Raw genomic sequence first — 20554 nt, forward strand, 5'->3', positions numbered from 1 at the left:
CCCCACCCTCTCTCTCTCCCAAGATGGCGCCGCTCGCGCTTCCGGCGGACGGCTTACGTCACTTCCGGCCAGCCTGTGGCGGGCGATTTCAACGGAGCAGCCAGGCGGTTCGGAGGAGGAGGAGGAGGAGGAGGCGGCCGCCATGGCGGGAAGCCGCCCCGGGAGGCGGGCGCGCTCGGCGGGGGAGGCCCGGGAAGGTGAGGGAGGTGTGCGGGGGGCCCTCTCGGGGCAGGCCGGGGCCGGAGAGGCTGATGCCCGGCTTAGCGCCTCGGGTTATTTTTCATATCCCGCCTTTATTCACTGTTCCTGTATCCCAAAGGTGCTTTTTCCCCCCTTTTCTTTCAGGAGGGAACCGGACTTTCTTGTTTTGCTCTGAAGACGTTTCGCTTCTCCTCCCAGAAGCTTCTTCAGCTCTGACTGGAGGGTGGGGAAATGGGAGGATTTATACTCCTTGCAGACCCTTCTTTCTTTCCTTCCTTCCTTCCTTCCTTCCTTCCTTCCTTCCTTCCTTCCTTCCTTCCTTCCTTCCTTCCTTCCTTCCTTCCTTCCTTCCTTCCTTCCTCTCCTTCCTTCCTTCCTCTCCTTCCTTCCTTCCCTTTCTCTTTCTCTTTCTCTTCCTCTGTCTCTCTCTATCCTTCTCCTTCTTTCCCTCCCATCTTCCTCCTCCTCTTCTTCTTTCCCTTTCATCCTTCTCCCAAAGCTGCTTTTTTTCCAGGAGGCAACTGGACTTCCTTGTTTTGCTTTGAAGACGTTTCACTTCTCCTCCCAGAAGCTTCTTCAGCTCTGACTGGATGGTGGGGAACGGGAGGATTTATACTCCTTGCAGACCCTTCCTTCCTTCCTTCCTTCCTTCCTTCCTTCCTTCCTTCCTTCCTTCCTTCCTTCCTTCCTTCCTTCCTTCCTTCCTTCCTTCCTTCCCTTCCTCTTCCTCTTCCTCTGTCTCTCTCTCTATCCTTCTTCTTTCCCTCCCATCTTCCTCCTCCTCTTCCTCTTTCCCTTTCATCCTTCTCCCAAAGCTGCTTTTTTCCCCCAGGAGGCAACTGTTTTGTTTTGCTTTGAAGATGTTTCGCTTCTCCTCCTAGAAGCTTCTTCAGTTCTGACTGGATGGTGGGTAAATGGGAGGATTTATGCTCCTTGCAGACCCTTCCTTCTTTCTTTTTCTCTTTCTCTCTGTCTCTCTCTATCCTTCTTCTTTCCCTCCCATCTTCCTCCTCCTCTTCCTCCTCTTTCCCTTTCATCCTTCTCCCAAAGCTGCTTTTTTTCCCCCGGGAGGCAACCAGACTTTCTTGTTCTTTCTCTGAAGACCTTTCGCTTCTCCTCCTAGGAGCTTCTTCAGTTCTGACTGGATGGTGGGGAAATGGGAGGATTGATGCTCCTTGCAGACAGCTGGTATAAATCCTTTCATTCCCCACCATTCAGACAAAAGAAAGGGGAGAAAAAGGGGCGAAAGAGCAAGCTCAGCCATCAGTTCTTAAAACGATAGTTCAAATTACTTCACGCCCTATTGGCTTGAAAACGTCTTCAAGGAAAAATAAGAAAGTCCAGCTGCCTCTCAAAAAAGCACCTTTGCGACAACCGGGACCTGGATGACTGAGAATCTCCATTTGCATTCTCTGGAAGAGTTATTTGGAATGCTCCCATTTCTTTCTGCATTCCCAAAATTTATTTGTTTGGGTAGAAATCCAGTTGGCTCTGATACATAAATATATAAATCCTTCCATTCCTCACCATTCATTTAACAGGTGTCTCGCTTAGCGACAGAAATGCTGGACTCAGTTTTGGTCGTAAGTCGAGGTCTAGCTGCATAGGATGCCTTGGCTTGTAGTACGACTATATTTTTAAAGGAAAACATTCCCCGAGTATGGACTTCATGGTTTTTCTTAACATTTTTGATCAACCCCTTTTATCGTTTCTTTTCCCCAGATGCTGCTTCCTCTCCCCCCAGGCGAAGATCCGAGAGGAATTTGCCTTCCTCAACTCGTCCAGTCTCCCAGGACGACCCCAGCGGGGTGGCTAGGAAAATGATGGGCAGCCCGGTACGAGAAAAGCATTGTTGCGTTCTTTCCTTTATTCTTCGTCGATTTAAAATTCTGCTCGAGTTGTGATGCATTGAGCAAGCCATTCGGCCTCACAACCATTCATTTAGTAGTCAGCGTTACAAGGCTCAGTGAAAAAAGTGACATATACGTGTTTTTCATGCTATGACCCTTGCAGCATCCCCGTGGTCACGTGGTTAAAATTCAGGTGCTTGGCAACCGACTCGTATCTGTGACGGTTGCAGTGTCCTGGGGTCATCTGATCCCCTCTTGCAACCTTCTGACAAGCCAGGTTGATGGGGAAGCCCGATTCACTTAACAATCATGACCCTGATTTAATAACTCCAATGAATCACTTAACAGCTGTGACAAGAAAGGTTGTAAAATGGGGCAAAATTCACTTAACAACTGTCTCACTTAGCAGCAGAAATTTTGGGATCCGTTCTGGTTGTAAGCCGAGGATTACTTGTATTTGAGGTAGGAGTGATGTTCAGGTTCTCTCAAAGAATGTGATGTATTTTACAGACGAATCTCAGATTCCTCCACAGAAAAATTCTCTCCCAGCTGCATTTTTCTTTGGATGAACGAACCTTTATTATCAAAGTACAACCATGTATACGTTGAGATTGGCTGAGCCTCCCTTCGTGCCCCCACCACCACCACAACTCACAGTGGCAACAAACCCACCATCTTGTTACACCAAGTGAGCTAATTGCACAACACACCGGCCTCGCAAGTCTATCATACATAGAGTTATTTTCTGTTCAGGAGCCTGACAGCCCATGGATAGAAGCTCTTCTTCAGCCTGTTGGTACGGCTGGCTATACTCCTATATCTCCTACCCGATGGTAGGAGAGTAAAGAGGTACCGACCAGGGTGTGAGTCGTCTCTGAGGATTTTCCTCACTCTTCCAAGGCAGCGGGCCCTGGCGAGGTCATCCAGTGGTGTCAGGGAACAGCCCACAATGTCTTGTGCTGTGCTCACCACCCTCTGTAATACTTTCCTATCCGTGGCTGTCAGACCAGCATACCAAACCACAATACCATACGAGAGGACACGCTCTATAGTAGACCAGTAAAAGAAGGTCATAAGCCGTTGTTCTACCCTGCTCTTCCGCGAGACCCTGAGGAAGTGGAGTCTCTGCCACCCTGCTGAATCTTTTTTTCCGCCTTCTCTGCAGCGCCCAGGTGCCTCTGTCGTGCGCACGATAACTCTGAAAAAGATTAAGCCACGGAATCAGCAGGTGAGTAGTTGTTATGAAGCTCTGTGTACATATTCCATCTTTCTGCGATTTTTTAAAAAAAAATGTTGCTGAAGTTTATCCGAATAGATACAAATGAAAAGAAAGACAATAGGAAAGGTGGGAGAGAAACAAGGGGAAAGAAGATGCGAAGGAAAAGGGGGGGGGGAAACTAATGACCTCCAACTTTTTCGCTGCAGTAAATTACACTGACTTTTTTACTTTGATGTAATTAATAAATACTAGCCATTTCTACAAACAACAAGCTACCGTATTTTCCGGCGTATAAGACGACTTTTTAACCCATGAAAATCTTCTTAAAAGTCGGGGGTCGTCTTATACGCCGGGTCGTCTTATACGCCGGAAAATACGGTAACTCATCAAAACCCAAAGCCAATGTTTCGTTTTATTCTGTTTCAAGTAGAAGTCTAGAAGCGGTTTCCAAATAGAAAAACCGGCTATATTATTTTCGTTAATTAAGACAGTGATGCCAGTTCCATCACTGGGAATTGAACCATCTTTCCTCCTCCCCCTTCTCATTCTTATTATTCTCGTTCTTATTCTAATTTCATATGGCTAACAGAATCTAGCAATAACGGATAAAAATTCACCAACTCAGTATATAAAATGTGTATCAAATTATAAGACATCAGAGCAGTGAACCATTTTTTTAAAAAAACAACAACAACAGCACGAGCGATGAATAAAATTGTAAATAAAATTAAATCAAGGTCTTTCTTATGCCAAACTAACTACATATTACATTTCCCTCCCTCCCCCTCTACTGCTTCCCAGGATAAGGTGAAAGAAAATGATTTGGTCCCTCGTCGGAGTCCAAGGGTAAGCACGGAGCCACAGCAATTTTTGAGAATTAAAAGAACGCCTTTTGGCAAGATCTGGAACCTTTTAAGAAGCCTGGCCTTCCCTAGAGATGGCTGGGGAATTCTGGGAATCGAAAGTCTTGACACATCTGGAGCAGCGGTCCCCAACCTTTTTGGTACAAGGGACCGGTTTTCGTGGAAGACAGTTTTCCCAAGGGGTGGGGTGGGGGAGGAATAGCATACAACCTAGATCCCCTGCGTGCGTAGTTCATACTAGGGTTTGTGCTCCTAAAAGATGATCTGAGTTGGAGCTGAGACAGTGATGCTAACACGGGGGGTGGGGGGGCAGCTGCAAATATGGATGAACCTTTGCTCGCTCGCTCGGCCCTCACCTCCAGCTGTGCGGCCCAGTTCGTAACAGGCCAAGGATGGTCTCGGTCCAAGCTCTGGGGTGTGGGGACCCCTGATCTAGAGACTTCCAGGTCAAGGGAGGCTAATGAGGGAGCCTAGAATTAATGATGCTGTAAGTGATTATTAGCGTGTTTGATTTTTCTCTCTGGCTTGAATTCCCCAACAGAGGAATGCCCTGGAGTGCCATCATATTAATACCATTTAGAGTCTCTGCCCCATCCAGTTTTAATGTATATTAATCTAGGTTAAGGGACGCGGTGGCTCAGTGGGTTAGGACGCTGAGCTAGTCGATCAGAAGGTCGGCAGTTTGGCAGGTCGAATCCCGAGTGCTGCAGAACAGAGTGAGCGCCTGTTACTCGTCCCAGCTTCTGCCAACCTAGCAGTTCGAAAGCACGTAAAAATGCAAATAGAAAAATAGGCACCACTACGGTGGGAAGGTAACAGCGTTCCGTGCGCCTTTGGCGTCCAGTCATGCCGGCCACATGACCACGGAGACGTCCTCGGACAAGCGCTGGCTCTTTGGCTTTGAAACGGAGATGAGCACTGGCCCCTAGAGTCGGAAACGACTAGCACGCATGTGCGGGGGAACCTTTACCTTTACCTTAATCTAGGTAGTCCTCAACTTACGACCTCAGTTGAGCCCCAGATTAAGTGAGACATTTGTTAAGGGAGTCTTGCCCCATTTGTTAAGTGAATCACTGTAGTAGTTAAGTTAGTAACCACGTGGTTAAGTGAATTGGGCTTCCCCCACTGACCTTGCCAGTCAGAAGGTCACAAGGTGGATCACGTGGCCGCGGGACAATGCAACCATCGTAAGTATGAGTCAGTTGCCAAGCATCTGAATTTGGATCCTGGAACCATGGGGATACTACAAAGTTAAGTGTGAGAAATGGTCATATTGTTGTTGTTGTTGTTGTTAGTTGCGAAGTCGTGTCCGGCTCTTCTCCAGTGAGTCCTTCCTTCTCCTTAGGTGGCCAAAGTATTTGAGTTTCAGCTTCAGGATCTGGCCTTCCAAAGAGCAGTCAGGGTTGATCTCCTCTAGGACTGACCGGTTTGATCGCCTTGCAGTCTAAGGGACTCGCAGGAGTCTTCTCCAGCACCATAATTCAAAGGCCTCGATTCTTTGGCGCTCAGCCTTTCTTATGGTCCAACTTTCACTGCCATACATTGCAACTGGGAAGACCATAGCCTTGACTATACGCACTTTTGTTGACAGAGTGATGTCTCTGCTTTTTAGTGTGCTGTCTAGATTTGCCATGGCTTTCCTCCCCAGCAGCAAGCGTCTTTTAATTTCTTGGCTACAGTCACCATCTGCAGTGATCTTGGAGCCCAGGAAAATAAAATCTGTCACTACCTCCATTTCTTCCCCATCTATTTGCCAGGAATTGAGAGGGCCGGATGCTATGATCTTGGTTTTCTTAATGTTCAGTTTCAACCCAAGTTTTGCACTCTCCTTCTTCACCCGCAACAAGAGGCTCTTTAGTTCCTCTTCACTTTCTGCCATTAGAGTGGTCATATATATATATATATATTTCCAATGCTGTTGTGATTTGAATGGTCACTACATGAACTGTTGTAAATCGAGGACAACCTGTACATGGGAAATGTTCCTGTCTTTGCTTCCAGAATTCCTTTGAAAGTCACACGGGTGTCCGAGGCACTTTTACAAAATTAACACGACGGGCGCCTGCATTCTGCCCCTTGGTTTGGAGAGAGGTCCGCTTGCATAGAATAAAAACAAACAGCATAAATTGCTCTTAAATGTCACTGCCAGCATGCCAAGTGGTTGGAGAGCCTCTCCGTTGAGGTGGGAGGGAGGAAGCTGGTCAGGAAATATCTTTCTCATCATGGGAAATGCGACTAGGAGTAGTCCTGGTCTTACCCACCGTTCATTTACTGACAGTTCGAACTTACAACATCCCTGCAAAAGGTGACTCGTGACCGTTTTTCACACTTAACGACCATTGCAGCATACCCATGGTCATGTGATCAAAATTAGGACGTCTGGCAGCTGACTCCTATTTATGACGGTTGCAGGGTCCTGGGGTCAGGGCGGTCCCCTTTTTGCGACCTGACAAGCAAAGTCAATGGAGAAACGAGATTTACTTAACAACCGGGTTACCAATGTAACACCTGCAGTGATTTTCTTAACAACTGTGGCAAGAGAGGTCGTAAAACGGAGGTAAAACTTACTTAACAACTGTCTCGTTTAGCAACATAAATTTTGGGCTCAGTTGTGGTCGTAAGATGAGGACTACCTGTAGTTTACAATTTCATAAACTCTTATTTCTCCTTCATATCCCTGAAGCATTTTCTGAGGGCTTTGCGATATGCAGACTGATCCATGGCCAGTCAAAAGGGGGAATCAGATAAATACTGTTGAAGCATTTGGAATAGGACAGGACAGGACAGGTTTTTAAGAAGAGACTAGACTAGACAGTCACTTGTCCGAAATGGTATAGATTTTCCTGCTTGAGCAGGGGGCTGGACTAGAAGACCTCCAAAGTCCCTTCCAGCTCCTATTCTATTTTAATTTTCTATTCCGTTCTATTCCATTATCTGTTATTCTATTCCATTCCATTCTAATTTTCTATTCTATTCTATTCTATTCTATTCTATTCTATTCTATTCTATTCTATTCTATTCTATTCTATTCCATTCCATTCCATTCCATTCCATATTTTCTATTCTATTCTATTCTATTCTATTCTATTCTATTCTATTCTATTCTATTCTATTCTATTCTATTCTATTCTATTCTATTCTATTCTATTCTATTCTATTCTATTCTATTCTATTCTATTCTATTAATTTTCTATTCTATTCTAATTTTCTATTCTATTCCATTCCATTTTTCTTTTCTCTTCTCTTCTCTTCTCTTCTCTTCTCTTCTCTTCTCTTCTCTTCTCTTCTCTTCTCTTCTCTTCTCTTCTCTTCTCTTCTCTTCCATTCCATTCATTCTATCCTATCCTATCCTATCCTATCCTATCCTATCCTATCCTATCCTATCCTAAATTTCTATTCCGTTCCGTTCTCTTCTCTTCTCTTCTCTTCTCTTCTCTTCTCTTCTCTTCTCTTCTCTTCTCTTCTCTTCCATTCATTCTATCCTATCCTATCCTATCCTAAATTTCTATCCCATCCCATCCCATTCTATTCTATTCTATTCTATTCTATTCTATTCTATTCTGTTCTGTTCTGTTCTATTCTATTCTATTCTATTCTATTCTATTCTATTCTATTCTATTCTATTCTATTCTATTCTATTCTATTCTATTCTATTCTATTCTATTCTATTCTATTCTATTCTACAGAACAGAATAGAATAGTAGAAACCTGGAAGGGACCTTGGAGGTCTTTTAGTCCAGAAATGGAAATCGTTTTGAAACTTCTCCCCTTGTAATATGTCAATGGAGAGTCTCAGTTATCCAGCTAGGATTGTCTGAAGGTTGAGTCGTTGCAACCGGACTAATTTTTGTTGTGAACTTGTGACGCTTCGCTGCTCCTCCCATCAGCTTCATCCGTCAGTGAACTCTCTGCTCAACTGGCTTGTTCTGACTGATGAAGCTGCTGGGAGGAGCAGGGAAACGTCTCCAGCTAACAACAACCACGATTAGTCCAGTTGCAGTGACTCTGCTTTCCACCTGTAGTAACGCGGAGCCTGTTCCTCTTTCGCAGATCTCCTCAAAAGAAAACAAGGAGAACAGCCCCCCGGCGGCCCCTGAAAACCAACCTCCCTGTGGAGCGGAGGCCACGAAGAAAGCCCAGCCTTTTACCCCCTGCTGTCCCTTGAATCTTGACGCAGAGAACTCACTGAAAGAGACTCGCCTCCACTCCCTGGTCAGCGCCGACAGGCCAGATTCTCCTCCGGAATCCGAACGAGACCTGGCCATGGCCAAACGGGTGCGCCGGTCTTACAGCCGCCTGGACGTCTCCTTGTCCCACAGCTTCACCGAAAAGCAGGGGTTTCCTAGCTTCGGCCTCGCCGGCACCTCCACACCCGTCGGTGGTCCCAGCAAGCGGCAAACCCTCTTTGGTTTTGAAAAGCTGCTGCTCCCGGCGGAGCCGCTGGAGCCCTCCGCTCCGCATCCAAGCGGCGCCCCAAAGACGGCAGCTGCGGAAAGCGGGGCTATCGGGAACCTGGACACCGACATTCCCGGCATCTCGTTTGGCCGAGAAAAGCGAAGGAAGAAGAAGATGCCTCAGTTTGATGTGAGTTGGGGTAGCCGGGCTACGGCTGTGGATTTCCGTGCAGGCGGTCCTCGACTTAACGACAGTTCGCTTAGGACCATTTTTCCCCCCACACACAACGACCGTTGCAGCGTCCCCGGGATCACGCGCTTTGCATTTGGACGCTTGGCAACTGACTCGGGTTTATTTATTTATTTATTAATTTAATTTGTATACCGCCCTTCTCCCGAAGGACTCAGGGCGGTGAACAGGGCAATACATAATAAAAACAAGATACAAAAATTAAAAAATTATTAAAAAGTAATTAAACAGCGATGCCCGTAATAAATTAGTACAGATTAAAAGTTAAGACCAATTTATAAAACCTAACCCCATCCCATCAGGTCAGGCCGGCTTGTTCAAAAAGGTGGGTTTTAAGATCGCGCCGGAAGGAGCGAAGGTCGGGGGCCGTCCGGAGCTCGACCGGAAGATGGTTCCATAAGTCTGGTGCGCCCACAGAGAACGCTTTGCGGCGTCTCCGGGTCACGTGACAATGCCTTTCGCGACCCTCAGGCGAGCAAAGTCAAGGGGCACGCCAGATTCACTTAGCAACCGGGTTACTAATCTCGCAGCTGCGGTGATTCGCTTAGCAACGGTGGCAAGAAAAGTCATAAAAGGGGGCAAGGCTCACTTTAAACACATTTTTCCCGTGGCTCCGGAGCCGCATGCGACTCTTTCAGCCGTCTCCTGCGGCTCCCGGTCCTCTGCCATGTGCAGTCCCAAAAAAAAAAAAAGTGGGACTAAAAAAGTTCAACCAATCAATTCAAATATGCAGGGTAGGTGCATATCTCGCCTTGGCTCCACTCTTCAGTCAAACCCTGTTCTGCGCATGCGCGCATGTACGCACATGCGCACACATTTTTTGCGGTTCCCAGTTTTTCCTTTTGTGAGGGAACCGGTTCCGAGGGGCTCTTTCACTGTTTCAGGTTGCTGACCCCCGCCTTGGCATAAATTCGGGGGTTGATTGTGGTCGTAAACTATGGTCTGAGTTGTGCATGCAATGTACTAAGGCAGGTGTATGACAAGAGTGAACACATCAAAGAGCAGGGGGTTGGACTAGATGACCTCCGAGGTCCCTTCCAACTTTATTGTTATTATTAAGGTAAAATGAGGACCCAGATTGTTGGGGGCAATTAAGCTGACTTTGTAATAATGCCGCTTGGGGTGTGTGTGTGAAAGCCCTAATAAGCAGGCATATACATAGAATGAAGGCTACTGCTAAGCTTGTAAGCCGCCTTGAGTCTTCGGAGAAGGGCGGGATATAAAGGGAATTAAAATAAATAAATAAATAAATAAATAAATTATAAATGGTGGAATGGAATCGTTAAAGAAAAGATGCAAAAGGAGGGACCGAGCGAAATAGGAGTGATAAAAATTAAAACCATTTGTTGTTTGTTTTAAATAGTTCAATTGTTAAATTCTGTGGTTTGCGTGGCATAGCAAGTGATCCAGTCCAAAAAGTAACGGATGGCATCAGGACTTTTTTTTTTCTTATTTAGCATATTGGCATCCCATACCTGACTCGCAATATCCATTAGCATTTCACCTAGATCAGTAAAGCACAATGAAATGCAATTTTTGTTTAGGTTTTAGGTAAATTACTTTGTATCAGGACTATATGAGAATGTAGGCGAGCATGATTTTTTATCAGGACTAAAGTTTACATATCCATGTAGTCCTCGACTTGCTAGGGCTTCGTTTAGTGGCCGAAGTTACGACGGCAGTGAAAAAAGGGCTTGAGGACCATTTTCTACACTCAGCGACCGTTGAAGCATCCCTTCGGTCACATGATCAAAATTCAGATGCTTGGCAACTGGTTGCACTGCCCCGGGGTGTGTGTGTGTGTGTGTGTGTGTGTGTGTGTGTGTGTGTGTGTGTGTGTCACACAATCCCCTTTTGCGACCTCTTGACAGGCCAAGTCAATGGGGAAAGCCAGATTCGCTTAGAAACCGTGTTGCTAACTGAACAACTGCAGGGATTCACTTAACAACTGTGGCCAAGATAGGTTGCAAAATGGGGCAGAAACTCACTTGACCACCGTCTGGCCCAGGAACGGTAACTTTCGGCTCATCCGCGGCCGTAAGCTGAGGACTGCGGAGGAATTTAATCAAGAAGTCCTGCGAGGTCCTGATTTGCCTTGGTGCAGAACATTAGCACAATCTTCTTATCTTGTAGTTGTTGTTTTTTTGGGTGGGGGCGGCTTGATTGCCCAAGCAGGAGCATCTTTTTTTAAAAAAAATCCAAATTAAAAGACTTTTTATTCCCTTTATAGAAATCGGAGATGGACGAATGGGCCGCCCAGATGAACGCTGAGTTTGAGGAAGCCGAGAAGTTTGACCTCCTTGTGGAGTGAAAAAAAACGCACCGTGCTCAGCGCCTCTTTCGATGGCCAGAATGTTGCTCGTGCATAAAATCTTGAAACCTGCCCCCCCCACTGCCCCCTCGGAGGACGCTTAAGCTTTCTTGGCCTAAAGCTGTCAATCTTCTTAACTACAGGCATAACTCGGTGACGAAAGGCAACTACCACTTCTTTCGATGCCCCACCCCACAAAACAAAAGATGCTATATTGTTCTATGGGCTTGTGAGGACTTAATTTTTTTTATTAATATTGTCTGTAACCCGAAAAATACGTGCAGAAAGATCACAGTCCTATCCAGCACCACCGTTTTGGTAGATGGCTTGGCCGCCCTTGGAAACAGCTTCCTCTTGGCTTCCTTACCCCCCCTCCCCGCCCCACAGAAAATAGGCGAGATGTTACAGTGATGTGCATCCTAGTCTTTGTTTCGCTCACTGGGTTTTATTTTTTATTATTATTATTACGATTATTTTTCTCCCGCGCTTGCCTTCTGCCAAGTCATCTTTGCTTAAATGGAGCGGGGATCCGGTTTGCTTAGCTGTTTTGAGGGGGGGCGGAGTTAACGGGGAGCTTGTGCAGGCTTGGTTTTAAGGAAGGGCCCCCCCCTGTTTCTTCCACTTCCTGGCTGTTTCTCTCCAAGGACTCTTTGCCGTGGCGAAGCTTTTGGAAGTCTGGCTTGTCTGTCGTTCGCCTGCTGATTGTTTCGCGGTGCAGCCCTGTTAGAATAATTGTAAGAAAATTAAAAATAATTAAAAAAAAGACTTTCCTTCGGTTTCTCTGTGGTCTTTGAACTATCCATAGATCCCAAATATGCTCTTTCAGGAGGCAGCTTGGGCTTTCTCGTGTCCGCAGGGTCACCTGAGTCATGCAAACGGTCACTACTCAAGTGACCCAAAGCAGGGCTTTTCAACCAGTGGTACGGGTACCACCTGTGGTACCACCTGGCAGGTGGTACGTGACCATCCTAGAAAAGTGGTGGCGGGGGAGGGAATGAGCTGAACCGGTGGTAGCACCACGCAAGCCTGAGCGAGAGACAGCTGGGGCTGTTGGGGCTCAGCGGAAGCGCCAGGATCAGTGCCAGGATCCAGCTGAAGCTCGTTTCTGAGCCCAGAAGTGGTGCTGATCAGCTGGAATGTTGCAGCATCTCCAGGGTCTTGTGATTTACATTCAGATGATCGGCAACTGATTCATATTTATGACGATCACAGTGTCCCAGGGTCATGTGAAGTGACCAAAACTTGCTGCAACCACCCAGCAAGGGAGAGGGGATAAAAACCAAACCCACTCCCCACCCCCGCTGCCAATCCTCAACAGAAATGCTCACAACAATGAAAACCTCGGACAGAAGCGAATTCTTGTAAGTCGAGGACAATCTGTACTTCATCGCTTTTTTCCTTTTTTTTTTTTGGTCATCAAGTTTTTGACCCCTTGCTAGGCAACTGGTGGTACATGGATGTTGCCATATCCTAAAAGTGGTACAATGGGTGAAAAGGTTGAAAAGCCCTGACCCAAAGGACACAAGTGGCCTCAGCGACTGTCAGGACCCACCCCAAACCACGTCTTAGGAAGACAAAATTCTTGGAGTCAAGTCTATTCCAAAAAGAATCTTTACTATGACATGCTTGGTTGTAGGAAATGAGACAGGACTTAATATTATTCCACGAACTAAACCCTTATATAGAGTTCCCGGTTTAACTCCCCCTTAGCCCCATTTGGTCAGTCCCCCATCCTTTCTCTCGTATCATCCCTCTCGTGGGAAGAAGGAACTTAGGACCTTTCATGTTTATTGCTCTCTTCCGTGACACAAGCCAGATGCTAGCCCCCCCTTTTGCTTCCCCCAGTTCAAAAGGCTTCTCCTTTCCTTTGAAATGCCTAATACCGGTTCAATACACATCCATTCTCTTCTCTTCGGGAGATGGCAGAATCCATGGAATAATCTTTGAAACATACCAACGGTCATAAGCGTGAAAAATGGTCATGAGTCTTTTTTTCCCCAGTGCCATTGTAACTTCGAATGGTCACTAAATGAACTGTTGTAAGTCGAGGTCTGCCTGTATCCAAAGAATTTGCTACCCTTATCCAACCAATCCATTTTGCTGTTGTTCCCCCGCACATGCGTGCTAGTCGTTTCCGACTCTAGGGGCCGGTGCTCGTCTCCGTTTCAAAGCCGAAGAGCCAGCGCTTGTCCGAGGACGTCTCCGTGGTCATGTGGCCGGCATGACTAGACGCCAAAGGCGCACGTAACGCTGTTACCTTCCCACCGGAGTGGTCCCTATTTTTCTACTTGCATTTTTACGTACTTTCGAACTGCTAGGTTGGCAGAAGCTGGGACGAGTAACAGGCGCTCACTCTGTTACGCGGCACTCGGGATTCGACCTGCCAAACTGGCGACCTTCTGATCGACAAGCTCAGCGTCCTAACCCACTGAGCCACAGGACTGCAAAAATCATTTATTTTTATTTTTATTTTTGCATCCAGCTGCTGGGTCAGCGACAATGTCCTTGAGGGCAGGGACAAAGACCAGGCTGTTGATCTTGGGCAGGGGGGGCAAAGCTTGGGGGGTCTTCTATGTCTCAGAGCTGAAGTTCTCTTAGCCTGTAAGGGCTCGGGGTGGGGGTGGGGGCAGAAGGGCGTGAGAGCCTTGCAGAATTTCCAGCTGAGTTGATGGAAGGCTGCACCCACTTTCCTTTTCGTACGTCTGATAACTACGGTTTAAAAATAATCTAGTCACTGGATTGATTTTTCCCCCATGCGGCACCATGGGTCAATATACAATTTTTATTGTTAAATACTTGCTTTGAAACGCAAGCAAAAGCGCTCCCAGGCATGTGCTTTTATGTAACTGTCCAGATGTGGCTTTTACACACCCAGTGTGAATTGCAAGCCAAGACTTGAATTGCAAAGGGGATGGATGGGTGGATGGATAGCGAGATGGCTACGAGAGAGTGGGATGAGAGAGAGAGAGATTCTAGATAATAACTAACTAGCCTTGGTGGAGCAGTGGGCTAATGCCTCCTTAAGTAACACCAGCTGCCTGCCATTAGTGCAGGTTCGAGTCCCACCAGGCTCAAGGTTGACTCAGCCTTCCATCCTTCCGAGGTAGGTAAAATGAGGACCCAGATTGTTGGGGGCAATTAAGCTGACTTTGTAATAATGCCGCTTGGGGGGTGTGTGTGAAAGCCCTAATAAGCAGGCATATACATAGAATGAAGGCTACTGCTAAGCTTGTAAGCTGCCCTGAGTCTTCGGAGAAGGGCGGGATATAAATGGAATTAAAAAAAATTAAAAAAATAATAGAGCGGTCTTTCTCAACCAGAGCAATTTTGAGATATGTGGACTTCAACTCCCAGAATTCCTCCAGCTAGCGTGGAGAATGTTGGGAGCATAGGGAACGCTGGGAGTTGAAGTCCACACATCTTCAAGGGCCCAAAGTTGGGAAACCCTGTTTAATCTCTCATCTTTGTTATCTAATCTCAGGGTGGAATTTGCCCAGTTTTATGATCCAGTGCCAGATACCGTGTTCCTCTTCTGTTGTTGTTGAATCATCAAAGCATCTTTATGCAATTTATTGGTATGATTGCTCAGCTCAGCGGAATGTAAGCTTTAGGAAGAGGAAGAAAATATGAATTCAGTCTGCGTAAACTGGATTGTTAAACCCCGGTTTGTGAACTAAGCAACAATGGCTTGGGGTTATACCACCCACCAATGTATAAACCACAGTTTATAAAGCCGTAAGCTGTAAAATGTGTGGACTTCAACACATGCTGACTGGGGAATTCTGGGAATTGACGTCCACCCCTTTTAAAGTGCCCATTGTTGAGAAACATTGCTCTAAAGCAGGGGTGGGCAACAATGGCCCCTTTACGACCACTGAATTTCCCAGAATTCCCTGAATGCCCCAGTGAGCCATTTATTTATTTATTAGACTTAATGTTGCTTATTTTTCAAGTATAAGCCATCCAGACCTATTTGGATCTTAAATTGTACAAATACATTTTTAGTGTAAAAGAATCCAAATCCAGAGGGGGTCAAATTGTTCTCCAAAGCACCAGAAGGCATGACAAGAAACAGCGGTTGGAAACTGATCATTTCATTTCATTTCATTTATTGGATTTCTATACCGCCCTTCTCCCTAGGGACTCAGGGCGGTTCACAGGGCATATATAAATAACTGTACAAAAATTAAAAAAGAATTAAACCATGCCCAATTAAAATACAGCAATAGTAAAAAATAAAACCAATTAAAAACCCATATTCCCCTTCAGGCCAGACCAGCTAACTCAAACAAGTGGGTCTTCAACCCGCGACGGAAGGATCGGAGGTCCGATGCCATCCGGAGCTCAACCGGCAGTTGGTTCCATAGTGCCGGGGCACCCACAGAGAAGGCCCTCCCCCTGGGGGCCACCAGTCGACATTCCCTGACCGGAGGCACCCTGAGGAGGCCCTCTCTGTGGGCACGCACAGGGCGGAGGGGAGTTGACGCCGGCAGCAGGTCAAAGAGAGAAGCAACCTGGAATTAAGGAGAAAGTTCCTGACGGTGAGGGCAATTAACCAGTGGAACAGCTTGCCACTAGAAATCCTGGGCGCTCTATCACTGGAGGTTTTTAAGAAGAGGCTAGACAGACACTTGTCTGAGATAGTATAGGTTCTCCTGCTTGAGTAGGGGGCTGGACTAGAAGACCTCCAAGGTCCCTTCCAGATTCTATTCTATTCTATTCTATTCTATTCTATTCTATTCTATTCTATTCTATTCTATTCTATTCTATTCTATTCTATTCTATTCTATTCTACTCTACTCTACTCTACTCTACTCTACTCTATATTCCAATATTTATTCTATTCCATTCTATTCTATTCTATTCTATTCTATTCTATTCTATTCTATTCTATTCTATTCTATTCTATTCTATTCTATTCTATTCTATTCTATTCTATTCTATTCTATTCTATTCTATATTCCAATATTTATTCTATTCTATTCTATTCTATTCTATTCTATTCTATTCTATTCTATTCTATTCTATTCTATTCTATTCTATTCTATTCTATTCTATTCTATTCTATTCTATTCTCCAATATTTATTCTATTCTATTCTATTCTATTCTATTCTATTCTATTCTATTCTATTCTATTCTATTCTATTCTATTCTATTCTATTCTATTCTATTCTATTGACATAGAAGAACATAGAATAATAGAGTTGGAAGGGACCTTGGAGGTCTTCTAGTCCAGCCCCCTGCTCAAGTATGAGACCCTTTACCATTCTGGATAAATGTTTGTCCAGCCTTTTCTTAAAAACCTCCAGTGATGGAGCATCCACAACTACTGACGGCAAGCCGTTCCAGCTGGTTAATTGTCCTCACTGTTAGGAAGTTTCTCCTTAGTTCTAGGTTGCTTCTCTCCTTGGTTAAACTTCTAGATCCCTCTCACAGTTACTCCTCCTGAACCAGATACCCCCTATTCTGTACCGATGCATTTGTTGTTTTTTTCCCCTGCCTAGGTGTAAAACTTTACTTTTCTCACCAATACATTGCATTTTGTTGGACGGAGCCCAATGTTCCATTAAACCCACTTGTTACATTAAGCTGAGATTTCCTCCTACTTCCCACCATCCGGTCCCAGCTGAAGAAACCTCTTGGATGAGATGTGAAACGTTTTTAAAAAGAAAAACAAGGAAGTCCACTTGCCTCGTGGTGGGGAGAAAAAACCCACAAACATCTTGGGGACAACCAGGATCTGGATGACGGAGACTCTGCAGAGACATTTAAACTCAGATCTTGGCAAAGGGCTTAGAAGGAGGAACTGGCTTAGGAAACCAGGCTGGGCAGGGAGGGAAGAGGCGCAACAGATGCTCCGGTCAAACCGATGGCCTCTGTTAGTTCAATCAGAGGTCCAAGGCTGATTGTATTGACAAGTCAGATTTCTGCTCCACTAAATCGGCCAGCCTGGGCTAAATGAACAGGGAAGACGAGGCGAGGAGCAGACGGCCGCCCGTTGCTCAAGATGACTGCCTCAGCCGTCCAGCACGAGCTGGGCAAGAAGGGCCAGGCGGTGGCATTCAACCCAACCCGCTGGTCAGAGGAGAATGGTGGCAGCGGCGTCCCGGCTGGGAAGCTCCAAGTCCTACAGAAGTTCTTCACCCCGGTCCAGCAGGCCAGGCGGCGGAAGGAGGTGGTTTATTTGCCCCTGCAGATGGAGAGCTTTGATGACCGCTGCTCCGTTTACTCCTCCAGCTCGTCCACCTCCACCTCCTCGGCCATGTGGTCTTTGGAAGCCAGGCTTGAAAAGGCGCCGCTGCCCTCTCAATACCGTTCTTCTCCGTCTGGACCTTGTAAGGAGGTGGCGACGGAGGGTGCAGCCTCTCACCCCACCCGGGAGAAACAAAGGCTGGGTGGGTCCTTCACCCCGTTTGCCCGAGGCCAGAGTGTGGAGACTGGCGATTTGCCTCTTGGTCAGGGCCATCCGGAGCTCCAGCGGCAGGTGGGACAAGCTGAAGGCCTGGAGGAGAACTTCTACAAGGCCAGCGGCCTGCACCATGGCCCTGCCTTCAGCGAAGGAGCTGAAATACCAGCTTTGCAGCTGCCCCCCAAGACTGGCCGGCATCCTCTTGGCCGGGCTGTCTTGAGAAACGGGGTGGTGGAGGAGGACGGCCGGTTGTGGAAGACCAGATCCAGTGAGACCATCACTGAGCGTCCAACAGGAGCGAAGCCTCTCTTGGCACCAAAGCCCAGGAGATGCCAGCAGCGGCAGGAGAAGTCATCCTCTCCTAAAAGCTTGGATCTGACTCTGCCCAAGAAGTCCCTTATCCTAGGAGAAAACAGACGGATAGAAGACAAACTACGCTTTTCGGAGTTCCTCAACGAAGTCACCCAGCAAATCATGAGTCCCTCAAGTCTCATGTCTCTGGGTTGGAAGTCCCGGGGGTCTTCTCCAACCAACAGAGTGCCCAGCACCAAGTCTATTTCCTCAGAGTCCTTGCTGGGGAAAAATGAGGGGAAAATGTCCTTGCCCAGGAGAAAAAGAGTTGGACCGTTCGAAGCCAAAGGAGATGCCACCTCCATCCGCCCCAACCAGCTCCAGGCCAATGCCAAACCTGTCAGGATTCCGGATGAGACTAGCAGCACTTCAGAATCGGGCCTCTTTGCTCCCTTTCTGGCCAACTTGCCTGAGCGATCTGAAGAATCTTGTGGGGCCAGGAGGGGTGGTGAAGGAGCTTCGGAGCATCTTCTGAAGCCCAAGGCTCAAGAACAATCCTTCAGAAAAGCAGAGGAGACGGTGCCCCTAGGAGCAGAGAAATCAGATGGCAAAGAATGGTCATTGGGCGTGGCGAGGAAGACTCAGATGCTTTATAAGGTACAAATCTTTTTTGTCAAAACAAGAGACTCCCTAGCCACCAGGCCCAGATTCTCCATATCCTGAAACAATTAAAATATATATATATATATATATATATATATATATATATATATATATATATATATATATATATATATATATATACTGTGTATATATATATACTGTGTATATATATATACTGTATATATATATATATATATATATATATATATATATATATATATATATATATATATATATATATATATATATATATATATATATATATATATATATATATATATATATATATATATATATATATATATATATATATAAACACCCGCGAAAACCTCAGAAAACATATATATATATATAATATTTCTTTTCTATCCAAGCATTCTGGTTGCCTTATCATAGATCCTATTACAGTCCTTATTTTAATTTGTTTCTCCCACCAAATTCTAGGTATTCTTTGTTGTTGTTAGCTGCGAAGTTGTGTCCGACCCACCGCGACCCCATGGACCACGTTCCTCCAGGCCTTCCTGTCCTCTACCATCTTCTGGAGTCCATTTAAGCTCACGCCTACTGCTTCAGTGACTCCATCCAGCCACCTCATTCTCTGTCGTCCCTTTCTTCTCTTGCCCTCAACCTTTCCCAGCATGAGGCTCTTCTCCAGTGAGTCCTTCCTTCTCATTAGGTGGCCAAAGTATTTGAATTTCCACTTCAGGATCTGGCCTTCTAAAGAGCAGTCAGGGTTGATCTCCTCTAGGACTGACCGGTTTGATCGCCTTGCAGTCCAAGGAACCCGCAGGAGTCTTCTCCAGCACCATAGTTCATAGGCTTCAATTCTTTGGCGCTCAGCCTTTCTTATGGTCCAACTTTCACTGCCATACATTGCAACTGGGAAGACCATAGCCTTGACTATACACACTTTTGTTGACAGGGTGATGTCTCTGCTTTTTAGTGTGCTGTCTAGATTTGCCATGGCTTTCCTCCCCAGGAGCAAGCGTCTTTTAATTTCTTGGCTACAGTCCCCATCTGCAGTGATCTTGGAGCCCAGGAAAATAAAATCTGTCACTACCTCCATTTCTTTCCCATCTATTTGCCAGGAATTGAGAGGGCCGGATGCCATGATCTTGGTTTTCTTAATGTTTAGTTTCAACCCAGGTTTTACACTCTCCTTCTTCACCCGCAACAAGAGGCTCTTCAGTTCTTCTTCACTTTCTGCCATTAGAGTGGTATCATCTGCATATCTTAGGTTGACTTGGGAGGCCGGTGTGTGGTGTAGTTGGTTCACATAGTGTGGTGGGATGGAGGGTTTGTTGTCACTGTGTTGGGGGGGAGAGCACGGGGGGAGGCTCAGCTAATCTCAATGTACACATGTTGTACTTTGACAATAAAGGTTTATTATTTATTATTATTATTGTTGATATTTCTTCCGGCAATCTTAATTCCAACTTTTGATTTATCTAGCCCTGCCTTTCTCATGATGTGCTCTGCATATAAGTTAAATAGGCAGGGCGACAGTATACAGCCTTGCCGGACTCCTTTCCCAATTTTGAACCAATCAGTGGTTCCGTGTCCAGTTCTCACTGTTGCTTCTTGGCCCGCATATAGGTTTCTCAAGAGACAAATAAGATGGTCTGGTACTCCCATCTCTTTAAGAACTTGCCACAGTTTGTTATGATCCACACAATTAAAGGCTTTAGCATAGTCAATGAAGCAGAAGTAGATGTTTTTCTGGAACTCTCTAGCTTTCTCCATGATCCAGCGTATGTTGAGGTATTCTTACTCGTTAAGATTTTCTCAAAAATTAATTACGTTTAGAAATTTAACCCTATTTTTCCAAATGAACCATCTCACACCACATTTCTTAAGGAATGGATAAAACAATGAAAGAAAAAAAAGGAAAGGAGAGCAAGAGTAAAGAAACATAAAGAAATAACATAGTACTTAATATATATATCCCTCCTAAGCTAATTTATATTATTTATTTCCTAATTTTCTTATTCTTTTTAAGCATAATCAAAAATAGGTTTAATCTTTAAACATTCCATTTAATACATCTAGTCATCTCTAGTCCTTTAACTCTTATTCAAAACATTTTTTTATCCATTATAGTT

The 20554-nt window shown here is 45.6% G+C and overlaps 1 protein-coding gene across 1 annotated transcript; it reads left to right on the plus strand.

The window, feature by feature from the left end:
• Positions 1-87: 87 nt before the first annotated feature.
• CDCA5 (cell division cycle associated 5) lies at positions 88-11930 on the plus strand. The gene is made up of 6 exons (XM_081340135.1): positions 88-197; positions 1924-2036; positions 3217-3279; positions 4072-4116; positions 8184-8717; positions 11008-11930. The coding sequence occupies exons 1-6, from the start codon at positions 143-145 to the stop codon at positions 11086-11088; spliced, it is 891 nt and encodes a 296-aa protein (XP_081196261.1). The 5' UTR covers positions 88-142; the 3' UTR covers positions 11089-11930.
• Positions 11931-20554: the final 8624 nt, after the last annotated feature.

Source organism: Vipera berus (assembly GCF_964194415.1).
Source record: "Vipera berus genome assembly, chromosome: 16".
NCBI classification, from domain to species: domain Eukaryota; kingdom Metazoa; phylum Chordata; class Lepidosauria; order Squamata; family Viperidae; genus Vipera; species Vipera berus.